Below are 26,229 nucleotides of genomic sequence, written 5' to 3' on the forward strand. Positions count from 1 at the left end.
TAGGCTAAAATCTTGCAAACGGCGCGAGGTATTGAAAAAATAATAGAAAAAATCTCCCGATTTTTATCAAGATGTCTTTCACTTGTGTTTGTAAAGGGACATGTACAGATGTTGTGAAGAATGACAAGGAGATTCGTGCTCATATATGTGAATGATGCGCTGTGTAGAGAGCGCAGGTTCAGCTAGTGTTATAGTTAAAATCACGTATGGTTTTGTACATGAGATGTGTATAGCAACAGACATCTGCAAATGACATAATACCCTCTTCGGCCAATTGATATAGTGCCCTCCTACATTTGCACCACCCTTTGCATGGAACCAGTCCATCTCTATGTGTTTGTATCAGTTTTTTTGTGTTTTAAATATTTACTTAGTGCAGATGTAAGTTAAATAAACATTACTAAATTTGTAAGTACACTTATTAATACCGAATATCTTTCTATTTCAGTTAATCCGTCGAGTGCCGATTTGAAGATTTTTCGCATAGACAAAACCGTGGGTTCGTGTCTCGGTGGAGAAGAGATATTTATCCTCGTGGAGAAAGTGAACAAAAGTAAGGAAGTTACAATCTTCCTTTATATATATATATATATATATATATATATATATATAGGGTGTTAATGAACTATACCGACAAACTGTAGGAGGTGATTCCTTACATCAAAATAATATATATATATATATATATATATATATATATATATATATATATATATATATATATATATGGACCTGTGGGGAAAAGTGCATAGTTTCAGAGCTAGGTCTGTCCAAAATCGCGAGAAAGCCAAATTTCAATAGGCCGTATTTCGAATTCCTGAAACTGTGGATGGTGGTCCGTATCAGCGTAAAGGAAGTCACGCATACGCAATTCAAAAATGCATATTTCATTCATGTTCAATGGGTATACAGAGTTTTCCATGGAGGGTGAAATTCCCAGACATGCCATCAACCGAATTTTGAGATATATTCTGACTTCTTGATTGGTCTTAAGTAGGGAAACGATGAGCCGTGTAACAGTGAACATGGAATCCTTTGGCGCGATGTTGGAAGTGTTAAGGATCGTCAGCAGCACGGTCTTTCGTGATCGGGAAAATGCATGCTGCAATGTTTTCTTTCACGCTTATAAATGAAGGAAACGTGAAATATACTGTGATGAAATACATCGCCGCACACGTTACTCCGAACACAAAAAGATATGAAGCTGCCGGTTCCTAACACATCTGACTTCCCTCCGAAGCATTGGATGTCTATAGTTGTGAAGGCTTACCTTCAGCCTACTTTGGGCCCTCCTTGAAATCAGGGTATATCTGAAAACTCTATTGAGAGCATATGTAAGAATTACATCCTGTAGGGAATGCCCTGTACACTTATTGAAAATTGACGAAATATGCACTTTTGGATTCTGTATGCGTGGCTTCCTCTCCACTGGTAAGGACCGCCATTCACAGTTTCTGGAATTCGAAATAGGGCCTGTTGAAATTTAGCTTTTTTTGCGATTTTGGACAGCCCAAGCTCTGAAATTACTCACTTTTCGCCATAGGTCCATATGAACTTTTTCTCTTATTTTGATGTGAGGAATCACCTCTTACAGTTTGTTGGTATAGTTGTTTAACACCCCGTATATATCTATATCTATCTATCTATCTATCTATGTATCTATCTATCTATCTATCTATCTATCTATCTATCTATCTATCTAGTATATATATTTTATTTATTATATCTAGTATATAGTCTTTTATTCTCTTTTAGGTGTACCAGGTGGAAAAGTCTATATCTTTCTGAAAATACTTACACGTTGTTCAGTTTCATGTACATTTTCCTTTTAACTTTAACTTTAGTTCCTTTTACTACTATTTTCCTACGAAATCCCAAAATATAGGTTTGAGATTTGGTAAGGATATGGATAATTGCATTTTTAACCCCTTAAGGACTTAATTATCAGGAGATTTTCTGGCAAAAAAAAAAAATACCCATATATTTTATTGTTTGTTTGAATTATTTGAATATAGAAGAGTACATAATAAAAATACCTCTTCATAAGACTTTTCCAGTGCGAAGAAGAAAGAAGCTAAAAAACTTGCAGATTTTTATCCCGAGTTATCTCGAGCAGGAGTAAAAGTGAGGAGGAAACGGGGCGACGACGTTAACCCACTTCCAAGAAATATGTATGGCATTCCCCACTTCCTGAAAAAAATACAGTGGGCAAAGAAAGGCACAGGGGATGACGTTACGTCACGCGTTTCCCCTAGCGTTTCAGATCCACTTTTACCCCTGATCTCGGGTCTGTAAGAAGATATAGGGAGGTGTAGATATAGGTAAAATATTCGTGCAGGAATGATATTTATTGCTAAATGATATGCACAATGTATTGTGCAATACATAATAAAATGACGTTTCAAATTTTCTACTTGATATCATGATTTTTATCCCTAGTATTCTCGATACAGAGTGATACAGATAACAACTACATAAAATTCAACACAGATACGCTACTGGTGCTGCAGTGCAAAGCCGCTAGACACTCTACAATACCCGTAGAATCATCTGTTGGCTAAATTAGTACTTCGAACATTAGTATACGGCTTCTTTTGTGATAAGTACAAAGGAGTAAGAAAGTTACAAACGCTAAGAGATAACTCGGGGAAAAACTAATTACATTTTTTTTAAAAAAAGACGAGATAACTCGGGATATGTCCTTAAGCGGTTAATTATGACGTACCTCTTATCCATAATAAAAACATAGAAATAAGGAGATATTCATTTACATTCGTTACTAGTTAGTGTGATGAAATATGTACATCTAATGACCTCATTTTTCTTCATTGTAGATAACATAAAAGTAAAATTTTTTGAAGTCGATGAAGAAGACAACGAAATTTGGTGTGATTTCGGGAGATTTTCGGAGCTTGACGTCCACCATCAGTACACAATTGTTTTTCGGTAAGTTTATTAATTAGTTTTACACTTTTTCGTTTCTTTTTTTGATATTTTTGATTGCATACGCCGCAATGAAACACATTTTTCTTACCTCTCTCATTAAGGAGAACACACACTTAAAGAACCGAAGTTGAATAACAGAAAATATTTTTCTATCGTGTCTATTTTCGGTACTTAGACGATAGTTTATCTGCGGAGATAAGATACATTCGTCATATATATGGTTCCATGAGCTAAAAATTACAATTGGAAAATGAAAAAATAACTAAATTTGTTCAAATTCTTTATCAAAAATGAATTCCTTGGATTTCGAACTCGGATGTCCTGCTTGTCGGTTGCTGCAATATCACGCTATGCAGTCCACTTCCTGCCAAACTACATATACCTCACTCGTTGAGGTTGATACTAAACGTTTTAAACTCCGAGGACTGTACTGCAGTTCCTATTGTGCCTGAACAATGGTATTGTCAATCATGCGCCGCTTTGCGTCTTACGTTTCCTTTATCTTATGTAGAGAGGGAAAGTCTTCGACGAAAATCTATTGTCAGTAACCGGTGTCATTATCGGAATACGAAATCTGATATGATCAGAAGGGCAGCGACAATCAAAATAATTCTCAATTAAACAAGGAGATGTGGAGACAGATTCGCGAATGTTTAGGCAATTTAATCCATCAGCCGATTTTTAAGGTACTCAGATACTATAAACTCAATAACTCTTTTCGAGAGAACTTAGACTCATAGTTTAGGGAAGTTAAGAAATAAACGATCAGCAAGTGGCAGTACAATGTGAACTAAGTTGCTTTGCTTAATCACACGCATCACTGTATTCTGTTTCGTAGTTCAGACCTTAGAATAAGCTCACAAACACACTGAATTCATTGAGCACTGTCATAATCCAAGTTTCATTGGTCCATAATTCGACTCTTTGTTCCACCGAGAATGTCCGTAGAGTTAGACAGTCGTATGCCGGCAAAGGGGCTGAAGTGGGTCGATAGTTTTTTCTCAGTAGCCTGGCATCGAGTTGTAGCGTGCTGAGGAATCAACGTCTCTGCATACAGACTGATACCCTGGGCATCAAGAGAGTGGTGTTCAGAGCTCTGAGGTTCCTTCGAAGGACTCCTAACATCTTGGAGGTTGTAACGAAAATAAACCTACATACATCCTGGTATCGAGTCGATTTCCAAGGATCAACGAAAGAGAGAATGGTAATAGAACTGTCCAAAGAAATTCTCTCGCCGTCTTTCGATGTTAATCCATGATCGGATAGCTTCTTTCTGATTCCTCTTCGCGCGTTGCAATCAGTTTTGATCAGCCGCATGGATTTGAGTAGCCTATAGCCGCCAATATTGACTGTATTTTCTGTCGGTACTGGATCTTGAATTTGATTTGTACTGATTGATTTAGCAAAATTTTCGATTGCTGTCCGCTTGTGTTGCGTAGAAGATTGCTGAAATTATTGAGTTTTGCTTGTTGTTAGCTCGCTTTCCAATAAGTTGCGGAATGTTTTTTGGGCAACTGTAAGGCTGCAAACTATGTGGAAATTGTGAATGATATGGTTGACGCCTTTAGAAGAATGGGTTGTAGAATGAACGTCGAAGTCATTTTCTCCGCAGCCATATCTATCACAACCCTGGACAATCTTGTTAAATTCAGCGAGGAACAAGGTAAACTGTTTGAACAAGACATTAAGACAATAAAATCTCGATACCAAAGACACTGAAATCCATCCATGCTTGCTGACTATAGTTGGTTGTTAAAGAGAGATTTCACTGCTGAGCATCGCAGAGCGACAAAGCATTGTTAAGTTTCGCGTGCTCCACACTAGATGTGAGGGTACTGAACTAAAGCATTGAAGCCGTTGTTACTGTACTGTATTGTATTTTATATACAATTATTTGACAACAGGGAAGTGTGCTTATTTTTAAATGAAGATTACACAGTTTTAACTGTTTAATGTGAATTGGTGTTTGCAGGAACATAATTTGTGTTACGTAGAAAAAATTACGTCTGAAAGGATATAGTAACTTGTAACACCATCCTGCAAATATAATCTATATCCTGTAAGAAGTCATATATGACTTCTTTCGAATGTTTCTCTCATGTTCATGTCATGTAGGTGTGAAGTTTTGATTCTCTGATTAATAGGACTTGCCCTAGTGCAGGCCAGTAGCCAGGGAGGGGCTAGAGGGGACACTGCCCCCATAAATTATTTTTGCACCCTCGAAAAGTAACACTAAAGAGAATTTTCAAACTGACTCAAAACTAATGAAATTCTTGCAACTATATTTACCCAATTAAATTCACCTTTGCGAATTCTACTCATTTCTGTCTAAAATTATATGTTTCTTGCTAGATGCACCAAATATTTTCCATTGCCTTTACCCATTTCAAGAATTTCAAACCATACAATATTATTGCAACCATGACAAGCATCCAAGGATACCAGGTGCACTTCCAAAGAACAGTATCATAGTCCACAACGTTAGTTGTGAATATTAATAAAGTGTAATGTCTCGGTTATTTTGGAAGGTAGAAAATTGAGTGCAAACATTGAATAAAACATATACTCCTATTTTGTATTGTGGAGGCGCGGTGGCTCAGTGGTAGAGCGTTCACCTCTAGGGTTTGGGGTCCCTGGTTCGATCCCAGTTCGCGCCGTGTGGACTTTGTGGTGGACAAACATCGTGCTCGTGGGTTTTCTCAGGGTTCTCCCGTTTCCTCCCACTTTCTTCATTCCACCATTTCATTCTTCTCTCATCATCACCGTCTCCTTTATCCTAACCGGCATAATCGTGGGACGTAAAACTTAAAGATTTCATTTCATTTCTTCCTATTTTGTATTGATATAATCTAAAATTGCTGAGATATTTTGTTCTAATGTTTAAATATAAATACTCCAATTTTAATTATTAATATAAAACAAAGTACCTCGCAAGGAGCTTGTATTAAGCACACAAAAATGAAACAAAAATATACGGTTTCGATAATTCAAAAATAAAATACAGATTCTGTAAATAATATATAAGTATGCAATTTTATGGTGTTCTTTGATGTCTTTGTCATTGCCCCCTCAGTCTTCATTTCTGCCCTCCCCCCTAATAAATCAGGCTGGCTAGGGGCCTGCCCTTGTGGAATTGTCTGAAGGCAAATTCTTGTATGAATACAAAGTTCCCTCTAGAAGTTAATGAAGTTTCTATATATTCACCGGTACCAGCAAAACGAACGCACTAATAGTACTTAAAGTAGTATCCCTATAGCTCAACTTCCTTTTTACAGTTCGTTTCGCCGATAACAGAGAATGGTGAAACATGGATATTTAGATAGACCGCATGCTAGTTCCTGTGTAATTTCTTAAACCGCTTGGGATAAATCCCATAGTTTCTAAGCCAGGGCGTTTTGAAACGTGATTTTCCGAATTTTTGGCAGTTCGTAACTCTGAAAGGAGACGTTTTTCGACCCATGTTTATTAGAACTCTTTTCTTTCATTTCGTATAAGGAACCACCTTCCAAAGTTTTTTCGGTGTTGCTACCTTCCACCCTATATATATATATATATAGATATATATATAGATATAGATATATATGTATATTCGCATGAATTGTATATTTATTATGGAAGTTTTTACTATTGACAGGACACCCAAATACCGAAACACTGAAATAGAAAGTCCAGTGGAAGTGTTCCTGCAGTTGTATCGGCCATCGGATAAAGAAACCAGTGAACCAGTAAGATTTAAGTACAATCCGAAGGACTCTTGTAAGTTACTTACTTAATTCTCTTTCGTTTTTATCACTTTATGTAACAAAAGTCTTTGTGAGTAGTTACTAGTACTCGTATATTGAAAAAATAATTAACATTTACTCCTTACAATATAATATATACATAACAGAAACTGGGTTACATTTTTAAAATTGACCGTAAAATTAATCATAATTTTAATATATATTAATTAATATTATATATATATATATATATATATATATATATATATATATATATTATATAGTAATGTATATACTATCTTGGATGAGAAATAGTAGGTAATATAAGTTTAGGTATTGCAGTATTGAAAACACTAAGTCACTTATGTCTATCTGAAATGAGCAAATAGTTTGTAACTTCTGATTTCTCGTTTTTAGATTATAACAAGCTTCTGAAAATATTGTTTTAAGCCTTATCATCATCACTGTCGTTATTATGTTCATCTGTTGGGGATTGTTACCACTGTTTGAGGTACAGGCATAAAATAAGCTTCTCAGCTCTTCAAGAGCAGTTTTCCATAGAACATGCGTGAATTTACGATATATCTTACTGCACTGCTTTAATGGAATATTATTCGAGTTACTTTACTTTATAGACATAGTTCTGTTCGTAATTTTTGAGTTAAAGAGACCACTGCCATAACATTAAGGTAAGTGATTTCTATCTGAATGAGAAACTAGTAAATCTACAAAATTCTCTTCGCTAGTAACCAAAAGTTCAAGACAGAAGTAGAAAAAAGTACTTACATAATCCATTGTTGCAGAAGTCGTAACTTGAGTAGGTCATGTACAAAGACTTGTATAAAATAAATTCAAAGAGTAGACAGTACGAGGCTGAGCAGTGATTCTAACTTTGATCTCCAGCTTAACATACCGGTGCGCTGACCGTTAATTACTCAATCCACTTCCTAAACAGCCACACATATATCAGTCTTGAAATCAGTCGTCATAGTTTCATGTCTTCTTCTTTCTCTCCTTAACCATAGGTTGGTGGGCAACATGGAAACTTTAAAACTTTTCTCTCGCTTGGGAGAGCTGTTTTATAATTTGATAAGGTCTCTTCTTCGTAACTGCATCTAGGTATTCTATCTCTGGTTTTCCTTCTGCGTTTCCCTCTGTCAACACGGTGATTCAATCAGAGTGCCGAATAAGATGGCCAAGCATGCTCGTTTTTTTCTTTTTCCTATTATCTTCATGATCTGTCGTCCTTCACTAGTTTCCTTTAGTACGTCTTCATTTCTTTTCCTTTAGGTTTATGATATGCGCAGCATTCTGTACAAACACCACTTTTCAAATGCTTCCAGTTTGAATATTTCAGCTTTTCTCAATGTCCACGTCTCTGATCCGTAAAGCGCCACGCTCAATACCATTGTTTTAATAAATCATTTACGAATGTCCAACGACACATTTCTTCATGTTAGTCGTCCTCTTTTCCTATTAAATGCTTATTTAACCTGCACCATTCTGGAACTTATGTCTTTTTCACTTCTTCCGTCCAAGGATACTAGACTTCCTAAATAAGGGAACGTTTTAATGTCTTCGATTTTCTCTCAGTTTCATGTCACTGTGCCAAAATTTTTGTGTTCGTACAACCTAGCGTCGTTATTAATGAACACCAGTGACAATTGAAGAACTCAATATTAAGCGGCGAAACTGGAGAAAGAAAAAACTATTTTAGTACCATCGCATTGGCTATAGATGGGAATGCAGTGGCCTTTCAGGAGTTCTAGTACAGTTCATGTGGTCTGAAAGCTCCAGCATCGACAAGGAGGGCAAGTCTACTTTAAAGGAAAGAGGGATTGGGTAACTTAGTGCTCAGTGCACCTGTACGGTGAGCTGGATAATCGGATTCGTTCCCGGCTCATTCCTGCACTTTTCACCTCCTAAATTTCTACTGATTTCGCACGTGCAGATGAAGTTCTGTAGGGAAAGTCGTTTGATTCCCTACTAATATAAAGTAATGCAGTAATTAATCTATAATATTCCGAGACACCTAATATATGAAAAGGTTTCGAGAGCTGCTTCTGCTTACTTCTTCAGTTAACAATGAAAGAAGATCGTAGAAGTTCAAGAAATTGCATTTGTTTCTTCATCTTTTAAACGGCTCCTTAGCATAAGTTCGATTAACTATACGACAACAAAACCAAAACCACAAACTTTTTTCTCCGATATTATTGACGGGATTTTCACTCTGTGCAGTAAAATCATCTTCCGTAAAAGGTGCTGACTAGTCTCTATCCTCCACTTTCTCATTTTTGGATCAAAAGATCCAATATATTTCAATCAAAAATTTTCTTGTGGCTCTTATATCTGGAAACTATATATAGTGTAGCCAAACTTAAACTACCAGTTAACTCAGTATGATCTGCTTATTCCGTAGAAAATACGAAAACTCGATTTAGAAACCGTTCAAAAATTTTGTGGCCCCTGATGCAAAAACTAATTATTGGCCAAGATCGCAGTCTTTTAATCCATTTTTGGTTTTTTTGATTTTCTTGTTATAAAATTATATGCTGAACTTTAACCCTATCATTATTGAGCATATTTTTTCTGTTACAAATAAAGGAAACACGGTGGCTCAGTGTAAAGTGCTTACCTATGGTATGTGAGATTCCTGACTTGATCCCAGGCCAAGTAAGTTTGTGGTGGACAACATCGTGATCGTTGGTTTTCTCGAGGTACTCTCGTTTCCTCCGATATACTAATTCCATTATGATTCACTTGTTTTGATCATCCGTCTCTCTTAGCTTTAAGGGCATAATAGTGGGACGTTAAACTGAAAGATTTCATTTCACTTTAGTTCTGTTACAAATTAAGAGCAGGTAATATAAAAGTATCTCTGCTTGTAGCGAAGAGATGACTACGTGTAAAGAAGACTAGGACAAGAAAAAGCCGATCGATTGAGGTAGTGCGAGAATTCAAATATAGCAGTGGGTAGAAATGAAACTATTAAGAAACTTATATTGATACATCTTGATTAGGGAATTTATTTACATACAGGTGTCCAAAAATTCCCACCTAACACGAAAATTGCTATATTGGTATATAGTAATGTTTATTTAATACCAAAGTTTTTTGGGTACACCATGTGCATAAATATACTGTCTTAGGGATTAAGAAAGAGTTGACATATTCTCCTTACTTAGCCTTTGTATAACAGAAAAAAATATATTAATATGATTTTACTCCTACATAGAATGTACTATCCTTAAGTATGTTTACCATTCAATTGTCTTCGTTTTGCAGTCAGTGGATGTTCCAGAAAGAGACCCCGAATGTCATCTTCCTTCAGTGAAATTACGGTTGAAGGACAGAGTCAACACAATACAACAGGTTAGTTGAGTTATTTATTTCAAACTTTAAAAATCCGTTATTTAACTTCGTAACTATGTATATACAATGAAAACAACACTGGCAACATTCAGGAGGTGATTTCTGACACTAACATAAGACAAAAAGTACAGATCAACCTGGTTGCAGAAATCCGTCATTTCGGAGTTATAGGCTACCGAAAACATGAAAAAATGAACTTTAAAGGTCCATAGGTCCAAAACTATGGGATCTACAGTAGTCGAACCAAGACTTTACTTAGAACTAATATATGTCCTATTCAAATATCCATGTTTCGGAATCCTGCGGTACTTTCGCGACATTTTTATAGAGGTAGTTGGTGAGTACTTCAAATTAGATGCCCATAGCCAAAATCTCTCTATAAAAATTGCTTCGTGAATACCTTAGTATTCTGAAACATGCATTTTTGGATAGCGTATTAGTTCCTAAGTGAAGCCTTGACCCGACTACGGTAGGTCCCATAGTATACGAGCTACGGACCTTTAAAGTTCTTTTTTTTTTTTTTTTTTTTTTTTTCATGTTTTTGGAAGCATATAACTCCGAAATAACGGATTTCTGCACCCAGATTGGTCTGTACTTTTTGTCTTAAGTTGGTGTCAGGAATCACCTCCCAAACGTTGTCGGTGTTGTTTTGAAACATTCTGTATGTATTGAGTCTTACTTCCTGATTCGACTTTGGAAACAAATTATACGCTTTGAAATAATGAGACCAAGAAATAGTACAAAAACATTCCGAAAATTCATGTGCTGAACATATTTTACTTCAAGCTGAAAGCAATGATTTGTGAAATTAAAGTTTATACCGTAATGAGTTTAGTGCTCAGAACAAATTCAAAGTTTCAATGAAACTTGGATAGATAACGTAATATAAGCAGCAAACTGCACGTACTGAAGTTTGCTCTGAACTTTATGATCGAGGGTGACAAATTCAATAAAAATTCGAGTCGTAGATGTCTTCGAAACCAATACGAAAGTCAGAATAGCCGTAGAACGTTCGAATTCTCTAGCCTCTCTCATTCTGAAGTCTAGAACCAACATCTACTTCCAGTCGCAAATTTTAGGAATTTAGGAAATTTTATCTAACCTTGCTATATATTTTATTTGTCTTTTCAATCAAAAATTCAACGTTTAGCTGCGACAGTTTCTTTTATCAAAGAGGAAAGTCTGAGAGAAGTCACTACATTGAAATTATAGAAATAATATTTTTTTTCTATTTATTGGTATCAGTAAATTACAGACTCTCAGTCAAATTACAATTTCGAAGAATAGCACAAAAAATAACAAAACAAACATGCATATAATAACATTAAGATAAAAACATAGATTAAAGAAACATAATAACACATATTAAGAAGAACATTACTGAAATTACAATCAAGTTATAAAAGATATAACCATGCATGGACAAAGATAAGGTAAATAGGATCAGTGTAATTAAAACAAGCAAAAAAATAATAATAATAAAATAATTAAAAAGAAAGGTTTATGACAAATGATAAGTTATAAACTTCCTTCGAATAGAAGGAAAATCAGGAGTAAAAAATCAATAACTGGTTTATAAAAAAATTTTTTTTTCTTTCACAAGAACAAGTGTTACCAAGTCTAAATGTACTTGTCCTGTTAAATTTAAAAATGAAATCAGAATTTTCCCATCAGACACGGTTTTCTTGTGACAGTCATTTGTTTTTCAGGTTGGCAATCGAAATGAACCATATTTTCTTAAAACATCCTTGTGTTTGTAGCGGCATAGCTCAGCTGTTTATTAACATAAGCTTATAATGTTGATGTCAGTGGAAGGACAAAGGTCATATCATATATGGAGTTTGTTGTCATCTATTCCATACAAAAGGGGGAGGGTGTCATTAAATTGTGTAAAATGTGGAAATTGTACATTTCCATTGCTCATTTTAACAATCGATTAGCAAAGTAAAGGCAACATCTTATTTTGCCCTTTTCGTCCTCCTTGTACATTAAAGAAAACACAAATACGACTACGGTATAAATATCACTTCTACTTACCTAAGAAGTTCTAGGCCTGAATGATGGTTTTCGGCTGTATTTAGTTTTCGGGATGTCTCTCTTCAATGTCCAGCAGTAATCGGCTAGCATTCTGAGACTCCATTTGCCCTGATACCTCTTCTCCATTGTAGAAGTCTGCTGGTGGAATCGATCGCATGTTCATCACTTACTGAACCAAGATTTTGCGAGAGAAAATCTAAATTGAGTCTAAGAAATGAATCTGTAAAGACGTATTGCATCCCATAGCTTGGTACGAATTCACAAGATCATTCACTATTTCACGATAGTTTTCTCCTTTATGTTTTCTAAGGAAACCACGACAGATACCTATGAAGGCTTTCCACGCTTTGTCTTCTAGGGGATTCAACAGCTCTGCAAACTTGTCATCATCCAGTAATGATGTGATTTGCTGCTCAACAAATATTCCTTCTTTCAGTTTTGCGTCGCTGACTTTGGGAAATTTAGATTGCAAATACATGAATGCAGGAGAATTTTTGTCAAGTGCTTTTACAAAATTCTTCCTAAGGCCAATTTGATATGCAGCGGTGGTAGGTACACTCGTTCGGGATTCACCAATGGGGTGTGAGACACATTTTTGCTCCCAGGAGTAAGAGTGTCACGTTTAGGCGATTGTTTCTTAATGTAGTGCGACTTCCTATCTCTGCTGTCCCATTCACATAAGAAACAGCAAAATTTTATGTATCCCAGTTGTAAGCCAAGAAGTAAAGCTACGACCTTTAAATCACTACAGATATTCCAGTTATATTTTGTGTACTGGAGTTTATTTAACAACAATTTCATATTCTGATATGACTCTTTCATGTAAACTGCATGGGCCATAGGTATTGATGGTAATTCATTTCCATTATGCAGAAGTACCGCCTCCTAACTAATTTTCGAGGAGTCTATGAACAATCGCCATTCATGTGGCTGGTGTTCATGTCCAAGAGCGTCCATAACTGCACTAACATTATTACAGAACCCGATACCATCCTTTGTGGAAAAATATTCTTTGAAATCACTATCGAGACTAAAAATGAAATGAAATCTTTGAGATTTACGTCCCACGGTTATGCCGGTTAGGCTAAAGGAGACGGTGATGATAAGTGATGAATGAAATGGTGGAATGAAGAAAGTAGGAGGAAACGGGAGAACCCCGAGAAAACCCACGCACACGGTGTTTGTCCACCACAAAGTTCACTTGGCGGGGGCTGGGATCGAACCCGGGACCCCAAGCACCAGAGGTGAACGCTCTACCACTGAGCCACCGCGGCCCCTGCTATCGAGACTATGATACACGCATATCCTTGTTTCTTTGTGTAATAGATTCCAACCTTTGAGCCTCGAAGCTAGAAGTTCGGCTTGTTGTTTCGCCAACTGTAAATCCTCAATGAGATCATTGGGGTCTGCTGAGTTAGTAAGTGGGGTTCTGATGTAGAAGCCTCGAATGTAGGATCACTTCTGTAATGAATTTCTTCCTCAGTATCCGCTGCGTCGGAGTCAGTCTCCAGTTGTCACAAAATCTGGACATTTCGACACAGGATACTCGTCACTATGTAATACAGGCCTCATGGTAGATGGCAGATTTGGATATGTAACGGTATGTTTAGTTTTATTTTTTGTAATTCCTTTTATGTTTGTTAAACAAAAGTAGCAGTCACTGGAATGGTCTTTTTGTTCCCTCCAGATCATGGGAATTGCAAAAGGCATATGATGTCTGCCCGTTTTTCCATCCTGTGAGAAGCCGCACACATGTAACACAACATATATTCGGAGCCCATGGTTTATCAAAATCACCCGCTTTGCAGCCAAAGTGAAGCTCGTAACACTTTTTTACAAGTGGCGTAAAATTACCCATCTGAGATTTCAACGTTAGTTCACCACAAATGTAGCAGAAATTGTCCGGATGATGCAAACACTTTCTTAGCATTATGCAAGTTCTTTTTAACAACACAAGAAATGAGACAAAAAACACTCCACTTACATAGAAAGAAAACCTACGAGGCTTACTACACGATCACGAATGTCTTTCTGCTAAAACAGGTCTGATCTTGATCGTCATTTACAGTATTGTGAAGCGCACAAAAACAAACACGTTTGCTCCATTATTTTCCGCCTTTTTATTGAAAAAAAAAAAAAAAAAAACTTTTGGAAACTCGAATACCTTTATACCAAGTGGGTCTTATAAGCTATGTAAGTCTATAACTTAATTGGCCGTCGTTGAGGTGTGGCAAGAGGTAAGGAAGGGATTGCACAATTAAAAAAAAAAAAAAAAAAAAAAAAAAAAAAAAAAAAAAAAAAAACAATCTCCACAATGTTTACCTAAATTCAATTACCTACCACCCCCACCCCCATGACATTGATGAGACAAATCTTGCACTAGATGAAAGTTTTATTCTTTCCCAGTAATGTGTGTCTTAAATTATCCTCCTATATTAATAAACCACTGCACTATGCCGATTCAAAAATATGGAAGTTTCATGAAAATAGGCTTCATTTCGTATATAAGGGTGAAAAAACACAACAAAACGGTGCCCAATGGAAACATTTTGATTGCATTTTTGAATTCAGGAGAATAAACTCCTTCAGAATCAGCAATCACTTCTTTTGTAAACAAATCATGTTGACCAGTGATAATATATAAATAATTATTGGCATATGACAAACATTTTTATGTCGGAGCGTCACTGAAAGTTGGATTACATTTGAAAATTTTAAAATTTCTTATTGACGTCTTAGGGACACCAAGACTAACCAGCCTCAATTAATGGTAATTTGCCCGTCAAGATGTAATTTAATATCAAATAAAATTGTTCGTTTAGATAGTTTAAGTAGACCAAGAAGGTGCCTAATTTCATCCTAAGTTTTCTCTGATAAAAATTTGAATTACTATGACAGAAACAAGTTTTGAACTATTTCGATATCTTTTTGAAAGTACTGGGCTCCTTTGTTCCAAATACTAGTAAAAAATTCAAGGTGACTTCTTACGTTAGCATAGTATAAAATTAAGCAGGTTTTCAAAAAGGAAAAAAAATCTTTGGAAATCCATTTTGTGATTCCTAAGTTTCTTCTGGCATAGCTTTAGAAACTATGCATTACATATGTTTATTAATTAACAATTAGGAATCAAAGGTAAGATCCAAATTTTAAATAGAGAAAAGCTTTTTGACCAAAACATTATCAACAACATTATTGTAATAAACATGAAGGGAAAGATACAGAACATATTTTATTAAGGTTCAGATGTAGAACATTAACCTTTGACCTAGTAACAATAATATTAATATTATTTTGTAATTTAACGCAATCATAAACATTGTTAATAATACGATATATCTTTATTTAATAATAATAATAATAATAATAATAATAATAATAAAAGGTGAATTGCACTTCTAATATGCCAACCGTAATATTCTTCACTATACGTATAGTAACCTCGGTCTAAAGACAGCCACTTACTCACAAAAGGGAGCCGCCCTAATGTGCAGTTTCTTTTCATACTGTCCTGCTTTTTTTTTTCTCCCTTGAGAACTAACTGACAGGCAATAAATTGAACCCAAACTATTGCCAAATCTTTGTCAATGGTCCCTTTTCTTTCCTTCTTTCTCTTAAAAGGCGGCTTCCCTTTGTTAACAAGTTGCTGTCTTTAGACCGAGGCTACTACAACAGTTTAGCAAACTAAGCTCTTTAGCTTGATAAAGCCAGGGTTTAGTTGGCGAAACTGTTATACGATATCAGTTTTCGTAATAAAAATCGGTTTGCTTTGCCCTGCATTTCTACCCGTCTTCGATATTGTGTTGGTACTTCAAGTTTTAAATATTATTTTTAATAATAATTTATGATTTGTTTATTTAAAAATTATAAAACAAAGATATTTCTTGTATTAAAAATTTACATAATGTAAATAACATTGTAACAATCGTTGTAAGCATCTGTTTGTGTAGACGTTACGTGTGTCGACTAAGGCTCTGCGTAAGAGTTGATGTCAGTTTAGCGTGTTTTTCTGCAGCGAGGCTATATGAGACGTGGACCTACAGCTTGACATGGAATTCGAACCATGTTAGCTCCAGCCGGGAATCGGATACGAGTCTCCAACGCCAAAGTCGTGCGTGCTAACCGCGTAGTCACGAGGAAGCTTCGCGTAATTTATTACGTATGATGAGAAGTAGATAGATTTCACAAATTTTAGAGTTTTCTAGCACTTCATTATCAAAAAACCAGATACATGTCCCGTGCACCCGTACAACACTTATTACAATCATCCGGCTACTAAACTGTTACGCAAGACTTTAGCACCTGCACGAGCGCGCGCCCTGATTTCGTGCTTTACCCTCTTTATCTTCATCCACCTAACTATTATACCAGTGACTTAATACTGCCAATAAGTTCATTATATGATATCAGGAAAAGATTGTACTAAATAGCAAGAAAAAGGCTTATGACAAACAAGCAAAATGCTTATAGTTGATAACTTTTCGTCTTATTATTCCCAAATATCAGGGCCATTGCGCCCCAGCTAAAAATAATTTTAGAGGATTAAAAATTCTTGTTGTTATCTACTGATACAGGATGCAGCTTTTGCCCTCTATCCACAATAGAAATTACAATCTACTTCCAGCGAAGATTTGCCAAATAGTTAGATAGTAAATGGAAATTGATTTAGAAATTTTCAAATTTAAAGCCTCTTGGGCCTCAGCTAAAACTTATTTAAGAGAATTGAAATTTTCTATGGTAAAGTACTACGATATGATGCAACTTTTGCAACCTATCCAAATTCAAATTTCGCAAAAAAAAAAAAAAAAAAAAAAAAAAATATCGCTCTACCCTAATATATACAGTTTCCAAAACCTACCCTTTGCTTAGTGGTAGAGCGTTCACCTGTGATGCGGGGGTCCCTGGTTCGATCCCAGCTCGAGCCAAGTGGACTTTGTAGTGGACAAACAACGTATGTGTGGATTTTCTTGGGATTCTCCCGTTTCCTCCCACTTATTCCATGAATGCATTCATTTCTCACCATCACCGTTTCCTTTAGATTAGCCGACATAATTGTGGGACGTAAAACTAAAAGATTTCATTTTCCAAAACTTCACCACATTTTCAGCATAGAGTGCAAAGAGAACTAATATACAAAATTTCAAGGTTCTACGTCTAATATTTTCGGAAATCTTAAGAACGCCAAAAAAATAATTCAAGTCCTCTATCCCCCTTTAAGATATATATTTCGCAAAATCCCTTCTTATCTACAGACTAGGGTGAAAGATAATCATTTCCTCAAAATTTCAAAAGATTTTAGCACAACAGTTTCGAAGGTCAGTTGGTGAGTGAATCAGTTAGTGGATTAATTCTTATATATATGAGTGGTCTCGGGTTCGATTCTCGATGGAGACACTCGGTCGAAAAAGTGTAAAAAGCTTTTTCAGGCCAGCCATCCTGAATGAGGTTTTCCTGGGTTTTCTTCATTCGCACTAGGTAAATGCGGGGGTGGTATCTAACTTATAGGTCCCAGGCCGCTTCCTTCCTTCCCTTTCCTCGGATAATGTGTTCGCTGAAGGACGTCATCCCTCAAACGTGATGGGCTAAATGGCCATAGGTGCCGAAAGCCCAGAAATCTAAATCCTAAATCGGAGTTGGGCGTTATACAAGCTATGAACCGAAAGTGATGCATGTGTAAATTTTATACCAAATTTAAGCCTTCTTCATCCAGATATTTTTAAACCTAGAAATAACGAATGCGGTTGTTAGTGTACATGCATCATTGGCAAATATAACTTGAACTGTTAACTTTTTTTACAAAATGTGGAAAATGGTACGTAACACACATGTATGGTCATGTGAGATACTAATGCCTACCTTGGATAGGTGAAGTAGCTCGGCATCTGTAGTGCTGGAGAAAGAATTGTTTATTTTTACGGATACACGGTCAGTGAACGCCTCTGGAGTGGCGAACTAATGAAATAATTGTTTTCTTAAATTTACGCTATGTATTGACAACAACTGCTTATGCTTGAGTACAACAACACATGTATTTTGTAATTGCCTATTACACGCAACTACTGAAAACAAGAAGAAAACTTTAAAAAGTTCATTGAAAATAATACATATACCTGACAGACATGCAACATTGCATACACAGTAATGGATTTCATTCGTTGTTTCTAGGTTTAAAAATATTAACTTGATCAAATTTTAAATTTGATATAATCAATATACATGTACCATTTTTTGTTCAAGATTTTTAAAACTTCCCACTCCGGATTGTGTTGTAAATAGGACACCCTGTAAGAAGACAAATCCCATTCCGTCTTCAAGGAGGTTGTTAAAGGGAGGTTAACGTTCTTTGAGGATAATGATGTATTTTATAATCCTTCAATCCCTCTCCACAAGAAAAATCCTTACGCCATGGGATTTATCCCTCAACATGGTAACACTAAAGTCAGTGGTAACAATGTGGACTCATAGATCAAATAAGCAAAGTTGTTTGACATCAGGAGTATCAATCTCAAAATATAAGATGACCACTAATTGTTTAAACACGCGGGTGCATCTGTTCGGCACTTGCACAAACTCTTATATATAAAATAATTTTGTGTGCCTGTCATCAGATTTTAATATAAAAATAAGTCTCAGCCATCAAATTTAATAGATCAATCGGTTACGAAGCTGTTTTATTTGGAATTTTGGTTCGAGGAAGGATTACGGGGAGGGTCAAAATTTATGAACGTTTTTGGTTATTTCTATGAACGTCTTGCTTCTATGCAAATAACAATTCCCTTTCTATACACAGGCTCATCAACTTGAACAGATATTATCGGTATTTACTATTAGTGCAAGTTTAGTAGAATAGAGGTTATATTTAATGAAATTTCAATTTCACGTTTCACGATTATGCCTTTTGGGGTAAGAAAAGCAGATGACTAACGAAAATGAATGATTTTTAAATTAAATCTTATTGTGGTCTTCCACTGGGAACCGAATCTAGGTAAACTAATTGGTGACATTTCCGATGACATTTAAGCACAAGCTTATGCAAGAAGTGGTTTTGGAATTGACAGGGTCGTAGTTCATTACACTCACTTCTTTATTTTAGGTAGGGACAACAACGGCAAAGGGTTTCCAGGGAGTTAACATGGTCAACACCAAAGGTGTTGCCCCTCATTATTTACTTCAATCATTTCTTTCTTTTAAAAGAGGCAACGCCAAAGCCGTTATTCTTTGTTACTAGTCTCACTTAGCGATGGTCGGAATTGACATGACAACTACGCGGGGGTTGCTCTTGGTTATTTGTTTATCAAAATCAAGATTTCTCAAAGAGAATAAAATCTCTAGTTGTACCTGTATTTCTATCGGAACTTAAATACAAAATAATACATTAAATATCACTGACAAAATGTTACATATGATTGAAAATATTGGTAACCATTTTAAAGAAAAGTATTATTTGTGAATTGCAGATCCTGAATTTTCTGCCGGAAACGTGCAGAACTGGGATACCAGGCCAAGGAATCAGTCATCAGCTGAACAACAAAAGGCAGTGACCAATGTTCCGCACATAGTGACAAACATGAACAATGTTTATCAGGAACAAGCGAGGCTTAGTAGTGGAGCAACAGCTGAGAAGATTGTCAATGAAACGTCTAATCAAATGAGCGTTGGACACACAAATAGCTTGGAAGTTCTAAGGAATTTTCAAAGTATGGGTAAGTAGGTCACAAAATACATATTGACTGACCCTAGGAGGCTCATTTGCTACTTGCAAGGAAAGGAAAATAGTACATTCTGTATAGAACAAGTACTGAAATATTGACAGAGCAAGTTACTAAATATACCCTGAGAAATGTTGCCGATCTATATTTTAGTATCGAAATTATTTAGCACTTCATTATCAAAAACATTTGTTTGAAGATAAAGTATGTTGTGTACCGGTGCATAACTCTTGAAAATAATATTGGCTTTTACAGTAAAGGGAAGAGTAATTAATCATTTTCGATTAGTAACAGAGTAATAAATCATTTTCGATTAGTTACAGAGTAATAAATTGATGCTTAGTGATACCTACTTGAATATTGTCATTTATGCTTAGTTAGAACTTAACAGCGCCATCATTTACCCCAACTCTGTTTGTACAAGTCGTTGAGCAAGCCCCGGAAGATTTTGAAATATAGATTTTAGATAAAGCTGATACCTAAGTAATTTTCTTAACCAGTTACGGGAGTTCAAACAGTTTCTAACTTTGTAACTTAAATATATATTTTCTGCCATTGTAAACAGCTTATGACCTTTTAAGGCAACATTTCCAGTCCTATGTGTTTTAGACTTTTTTTCTTTCTACGTCTGTTGTCACCGTAGTTTCCGTTTGATATGGAATTTTCTGGATCACACTCTATCTAAGTATACGAAGTGTGCTTAAAAAGTATCGATCATTTTTTTTTTTTTCGTGTAAACCAATGAAGTGCGGGAGACTTTCTTTAGTGTAGATGTAGAGTGGACACTCGTACGCAAGCGTGAATATTTTCCTGCCCGCAGAAAGTGTCAGTCGCTGGCAGTCGGCCAATGAGTGAAGACGTGTAGTGAGCGGTCGTTGGACTTCAGTTTTTTTTTTTTTTTTTTTTTTTGTAAAATGACAGAAAAACTTAAGCAGCGATATTGCATCAAATTTTGCCAAAAGCTTGGCGATGTCCAAGCGGAAACCATTCAATTGGGTTGGTACATTCAATTTTGAACGAGAATTTGGGCATGAGGAGAGTGTCCACAAAATTTGATTCAAGCTTTCATCGCCAAACAACATTTCTGTGTATCGTCAGGCTCCCTACTCAATCCACAAGGCTAAGTGTGACTTTTCTTGGTTATTTCCCAAGATTAAAATCCCACTAAAAGGAAGACTCGATTTGAGTCAAGAGAAGACATCATCGGGAATGCGATGGCACGGTTACTCACAATTCCAAAAACTTCGTTCTAGAAGTTCTTCCGATAATGGTGGATTCCCTCGGAGAAGAGTGTGCATTACGAAGGTGACTTGTTTGAAGGGGATTAATGTTTCGGATTTAAAATCAATAAATGCATTTTTGCCAACCAAAGGCTCGATACTTCTTGAACACACCTCGTATAATCGTGTGCTCTAGAGGCAAAGAATAGAGTTTACATATTTACCTTTGTAGGGAAGAAAGAGGTATGTTAACGTCATCTTGGCTCCTTCCCTCGGCGTTTACGTGCTATACTTAAGTATGCTAACCATTCTGTTTCGTTCATTTTCCAGTCACTGAATGTTCCAGAAAGAGACTCCGACTGTCATCTTCGTCCAGTGAAATTCCAGTGACGGTTGTTGAAGAACCCAGTCAACATAATGCAACAGGTTAGTCGAGTTACTTACCTAGTGATATAAGTATTGTTATAGTAGCTTCAGTCTAAAGACAGCCAAGGGCTCATAAAGGAAAGTCGCCTTTTAAGAGAAAGAAGGAAAGAAAAGGGATCATTGACAAAGATTTGGCAATAGTTTGGGTTCAATTTATTGCCTGTCAGTTAGTTTTCAAGGGAGAGAAAAAAACAAGCAGGACAGTATTAAAAAAACCGCACATTGGGGCGGCTTCCCTTTGTGAGTAAGTGGCGGTCTAAAGAGTAAGTCTTTAGACCGAGGCTAGTAGCTACTATACAAAGTATTGAAATATTGGAACAGTTATATAGTTAATTTATAAAGATGTGAGAAACTCACAGAGTACCAATTTCTTCTAGCAATGCCTTTTGACTATCCCACAGACCTTAAATCTCTAAGGTCAATCATTAAACGCGGTACCCACAGTTTCCATCGGAAAATCAGCCACTGACTTCAGTCGTTGAAATGAAATCTTTCAATTTTAAGTCCCACTATTATGCCGGCTACGGTAAAGGAGATGGTGATGGTGAGAAATAAATGAAATGGTGGAATGAAGAAAGTGGGAGGAAAGAGGAAAACCAACGCACACGGTGTTTGTCCACCAGAAAACTCACTTGGCGTGAGCTGGGATCGAACCACCGACTCCATGCGCCCTAGGTGAACACTCTACCACTGAGCCACCGTGGCCCCCACTGATTTCAGAAGAACACGCTCCAGACTCTCAATGTTGGGATGTCTGTTCCTGTAAACCATGCCCTAAAAATTATATTACAACTTGTAGTCCAGTAAGTTGAAGACCGGGCTGCTGGAGGTTGAGAGTTTAGGATTTAGATTTCTGAGCTTTCGGCATATATTGCCATGTTAGCCCGTCACGTATGAGGGTGATATCCCTCGGCGAGCACACTATCCGGGGAAAGGGAGGAAGGAAGCGGCCTGGAACCTACATGTTAGGTAACACCCCAGCATTTTCCTGGTGTGAATGAGGAAAACCAAGGGGTGGCTGGCCTGAGAAAGCTTTTTACACTTTTTCGACTGAGTGCCTTCACCGGGAATCGAACACGGGACCGCTCGAACCGAAGGCGAGAGCGTTAAAGACTACGCTACGCGGGGCCAGTGCTGGAAGATGTTTCAGTCGTTAGGATAAATTCAGGAACATTCCTCTGCAACAACTTCTGTGTAGTCTTTGCTTTCTGGGTACAAATATCCAATACTGATATTAACGAAGCTCAACCATTCATTGAAACTTATCTTGCCTAAATATATTGTAACTATCATTAGTAAACCCATTATCATAACTATTTAACAAAGTTGCTATCAACAAAATTAAATCGTTAGTAGTCAGAAATGGAATAATTGCACATAGTTTTGAATGTACAGGGTGTTTCAAAAAGAATGACCTGATTTCAAACGTCCATATTTATTGATAAACACATACTGCAAAAATGGAATAAATTGCAAAATACTCACAAAATCTTCAAGTTTTAGCTATGCTATAACAAATGCTCTATGTGTCCACCAACAGTAGCACGAACAACATCTAGAGGATAGCTAAATTCGTCATAAACTTAGGTCAGCAAGGCCGACCTGGACTCTTACCTTTGCACAAACATCTTGTCTCTTCGAATTGATAATACCGACGACGAATGTTTTTGGGTGTAGGCGGATCAATGCCAAAACGCCGACGTAAAGCACGCTGGATCGAAATCACTGACTCAGTCTTTGCAAATTGCAGTACACAAAACGCCTTCTGTTGAGTGGACGCCATCTTACTTCTGACTGACAACAAACTGAGAATACGCATTGACTGACATCTGATGATGATTTTCTGAAATTTTAGACTACGCTAATTCAAAAAGACTCATTTCCTTACCGGCATGTCCCATGTCCTGTAATTATTGCCGTCCAAAATCGGGTTATTCTGTTCGAAACACGTTGTATATCTCTCACATTCTAGGTAATAAATTGAAACTACCATTCGAACTACTCATATTCTTATAACTACTCGTAATCATATACTACTCATATTCTTAGTCTAACATCGTTTATGGCTTTAAGCTTATAAACTATAGTATAATTTCTACCTTTCATTAATTTTATATTTTCTAACCAGTCGACCCATAAAAATTCAATTTTTTCCCTTTAAATTTTCCGACATTCGCTGAACACTATTTCTGTTTAAAGCGAAAGCCTTTGATTAATATAAATGAAGATTTCAGAAGAAAAACAAATACGTGTACAATGTTACTAACGTATTTTAATCATTCTGTAGGTCCTGAGTTTTGCACCAACAAAGTGGAGAACTCGAATAGCAGGTTAAGGAACCGGCCATCACCTGAACAACAGGAACCATTGGTCGCTAATCCCTATTTCCGTAACACGAATAGCTTTCGTCAAGAAGAAGCAAGAGTTAATAGTGGACCAACAGCTGAGAAGATCCTGAGCGAAATGTGTAAACAAATTAGGAATAAACCCACGATAAGCTTACTAGAATTTTTGAAAAACTTTCAAAGTATTGGTAAGTAGGACACAAACACACATTAATTGACCCTACCAGGTTTATTAATAGTGTTAGCAAATTTAATCCAATTAAAAACAGAGCACATTATTTCAAGTATTGATATAAGAAACAATACGCTCTACGAAAAGATTTATATATTCCATTTTGCTAATTTTTTGATCAAAAGATCCAAAATATTTCAATCAAAAATTTTCTTGTACGCCTTATGTCTGGAGAATTACATATAGTGTAGCCAATCCCAAACTATCACTTAACTCAGTATTATGCTATTCCGTAGAAAATACGAAAACTCGATTTAGGAGCCGTTAAAAAATCATCACATTCTGAATATCAGTGAAAGTCAGGAAATTTCAGGGAAATGAAAACATGTTAGGGAAATGTTTTAAAATGACTGCAAATGAAAATTTACTAGAAATAAGAAAGGAGGATAGAAAAACTACTGAAAGAACTGAAAGCATAAGGTAAAGATAAACTAGCTGTCAGGCTTGACTATTGAAAGTTTTTGTTGGGCACAATCAAGAAAGTTGTGAAAAAGATCCCTCTGAAGTACAAACTTGTACGTGCTCTGTCAGCTTTGGACCCCAGACTACAAAATAACAATCCAGAACTTGTTCAGACTAGGATGAAATGCATCCTACAAACTCTGCATGAGCATAACTGAATATTTGATCCTGTAGCTGAGAAAGCAGTGTCAATTTATGTCTTTCTGTACTGAAGTCCAGGGGTCTCCTTCAGTTGACTTTAGAGAACACGAAGAGATGAGCAGCATTAGGTTAGATGATTTCTTTGCAAAGGTAATGTCCAAGAAACAATCATGTTCCGATTTGTGGCATGTTGTGAAAATATGTTTATTTTTATACTACGGAAGTGCCTCAGTGGAGGGCGGGTTCTCAGTCAATAAGACACTTATTGTAGAAAACCAAATCGAAGATTCTCTGGTAACACAGAGGCGGGTGCATGATGCAATAATGTACTATGGAAGTGTAGAATCTGTTCCTGTTAATCGAAGAACGTTTTTCACTGTTCGTTCAGCTCGGGGATGCTATTATGAATACCTTAAACGAAAACGAATCAAAAGTGCAGAGGAAAGTAAAATCAAAGGTGAAAAAAAAAAGAAAAGTAAGTGGTAAAGTTAAGAAATTGGAAGAAGGAAGAAACAAATGGAATTATGTTACAAACATGAACAAAACGCTCTCGTAGAACAAACATAAGAACTGAAAGCAAAACGAAATTCTGTTTAAAAATATAAATGTGAGGATTAATGCCTCAGAGTTAGTAATATTAGGACTGATATTATTACGTCTCAGGGACTGTTGACAGTATATTCTTTACTGCATGTTATATTGCTTTTTATTGTTTTCTCAAGCAAAAAAGAAAAAAAAATAAACGTTTAATTTGCAACGTCAAGATATGTGATACTGTAACTTACATATTATATACTTACATGATAATTTTTGTGTTAATAACAATTAATCATATTGAACATAACAAATGTGTAAATGGGAATTAAAAGAGTTTGTTGGACAGGTATGGGTATGGAAGAGGCCTTTCAAAAGTGTATGATAAAACTTACCTCATATCTTCCCATTTACATTCAAGAATTTATGTAAGGGTGTAACGAAACACTCTTAATCCCCTTTCCTTCAAAATGACCACCCTGGGCAAAAATCCGTACTTAAAAGAATGAGAGAACAGCACATATCTAACTTTCAAAATACAGACTTGTCCATCGGGGAAATAATCCTGAAAAAAAGTGGGGAGAGTTTACGCCGGTACTGTATTAAAAGGCCGCGTAGCGCACCCCAGATAATGTAAATGTATAAATTTCACTTTTAATATACAAAAGTTAAGCAAAAAAAAAAAAAAAAAAAAAAAAAAAAAAAAAGAAATCAGTTGTTTAAGGAAGTTACTTAGCAATGACAACCCTACTATTTCAATTAACAAAGATGAACAGTTTATTATAAATAAAGGAAAAATAATAGAAAATCGAAAAAAACTAATAGTACACAAAAATATTAACAATTGGATAATTAATTTTAAAAAAATCCTACAGTTCCTGATGGAAAACAGCCTAGAATACATTTTTTCTCAAAAAGCGCCATTCCAACATAGCCTACAGCAACTTCTAATTTCCTCTTCTTTAAGTAGTCAAACTTTCAATTAGCAAAATTATACACTTGCTCGTGTCTAAATATGTCAATCCTTAAATAATCGTCTTTCAAATACATTAAGTATACTCACGGAAATCCACTGACAAAATTTCC

General features: G+C 36.0%; 1 protein-coding gene across 6 annotated transcripts in view; it reads left to right on the top strand.

The window, feature by feature from the left end:
* LOC145674507 (uncharacterized) overlaps window positions 1-26,229 on the top strand; it is a 266,730-nt gene that overhangs the window by 132,342 nt on the left and 108,159 nt on the right. For all 6 annotated transcript variants that reach the window (XM_081744660.1, XM_081744659.1, XM_081744658.1 and 3 more), the window contains 7 exons: window positions 449-553; window positions 2,835-2,946; window positions 6,581-6,702; window positions 9,954-10,040; window positions 19,532-19,777; window positions 21,334-21,429; window positions 23,717-23,962. In XM_081744660.1, coding sequence (XP_081600786.1) covers window positions 449-553; window positions 2,835-2,946; window positions 6,581-6,702; window positions 9,954-10,040; window positions 19,532-19,777; window positions 21,334-21,429; window positions 23,717-23,962 — 1,014 coding nt within the window. The remainder of the gene's footprint in view (window positions 1-448; window positions 554-2,834; window positions 2,947-6,580; window positions 6,703-9,953; window positions 10,041-19,531; window positions 19,778-21,333; window positions 21,430-23,716; window positions 23,963-26,229) is intronic.

Source organism: Thermobia domestica, chromosome 17, assembly GCF_964235325.1.
Source record: "Thermobia domestica chromosome 17, izTheDome1.hap1.1, whole genome shotgun sequence".
Lineage (NCBI taxonomy): Eukaryota > Metazoa > Arthropoda > Insecta > Zygentoma > Lepismatidae > Thermobia > Thermobia domestica.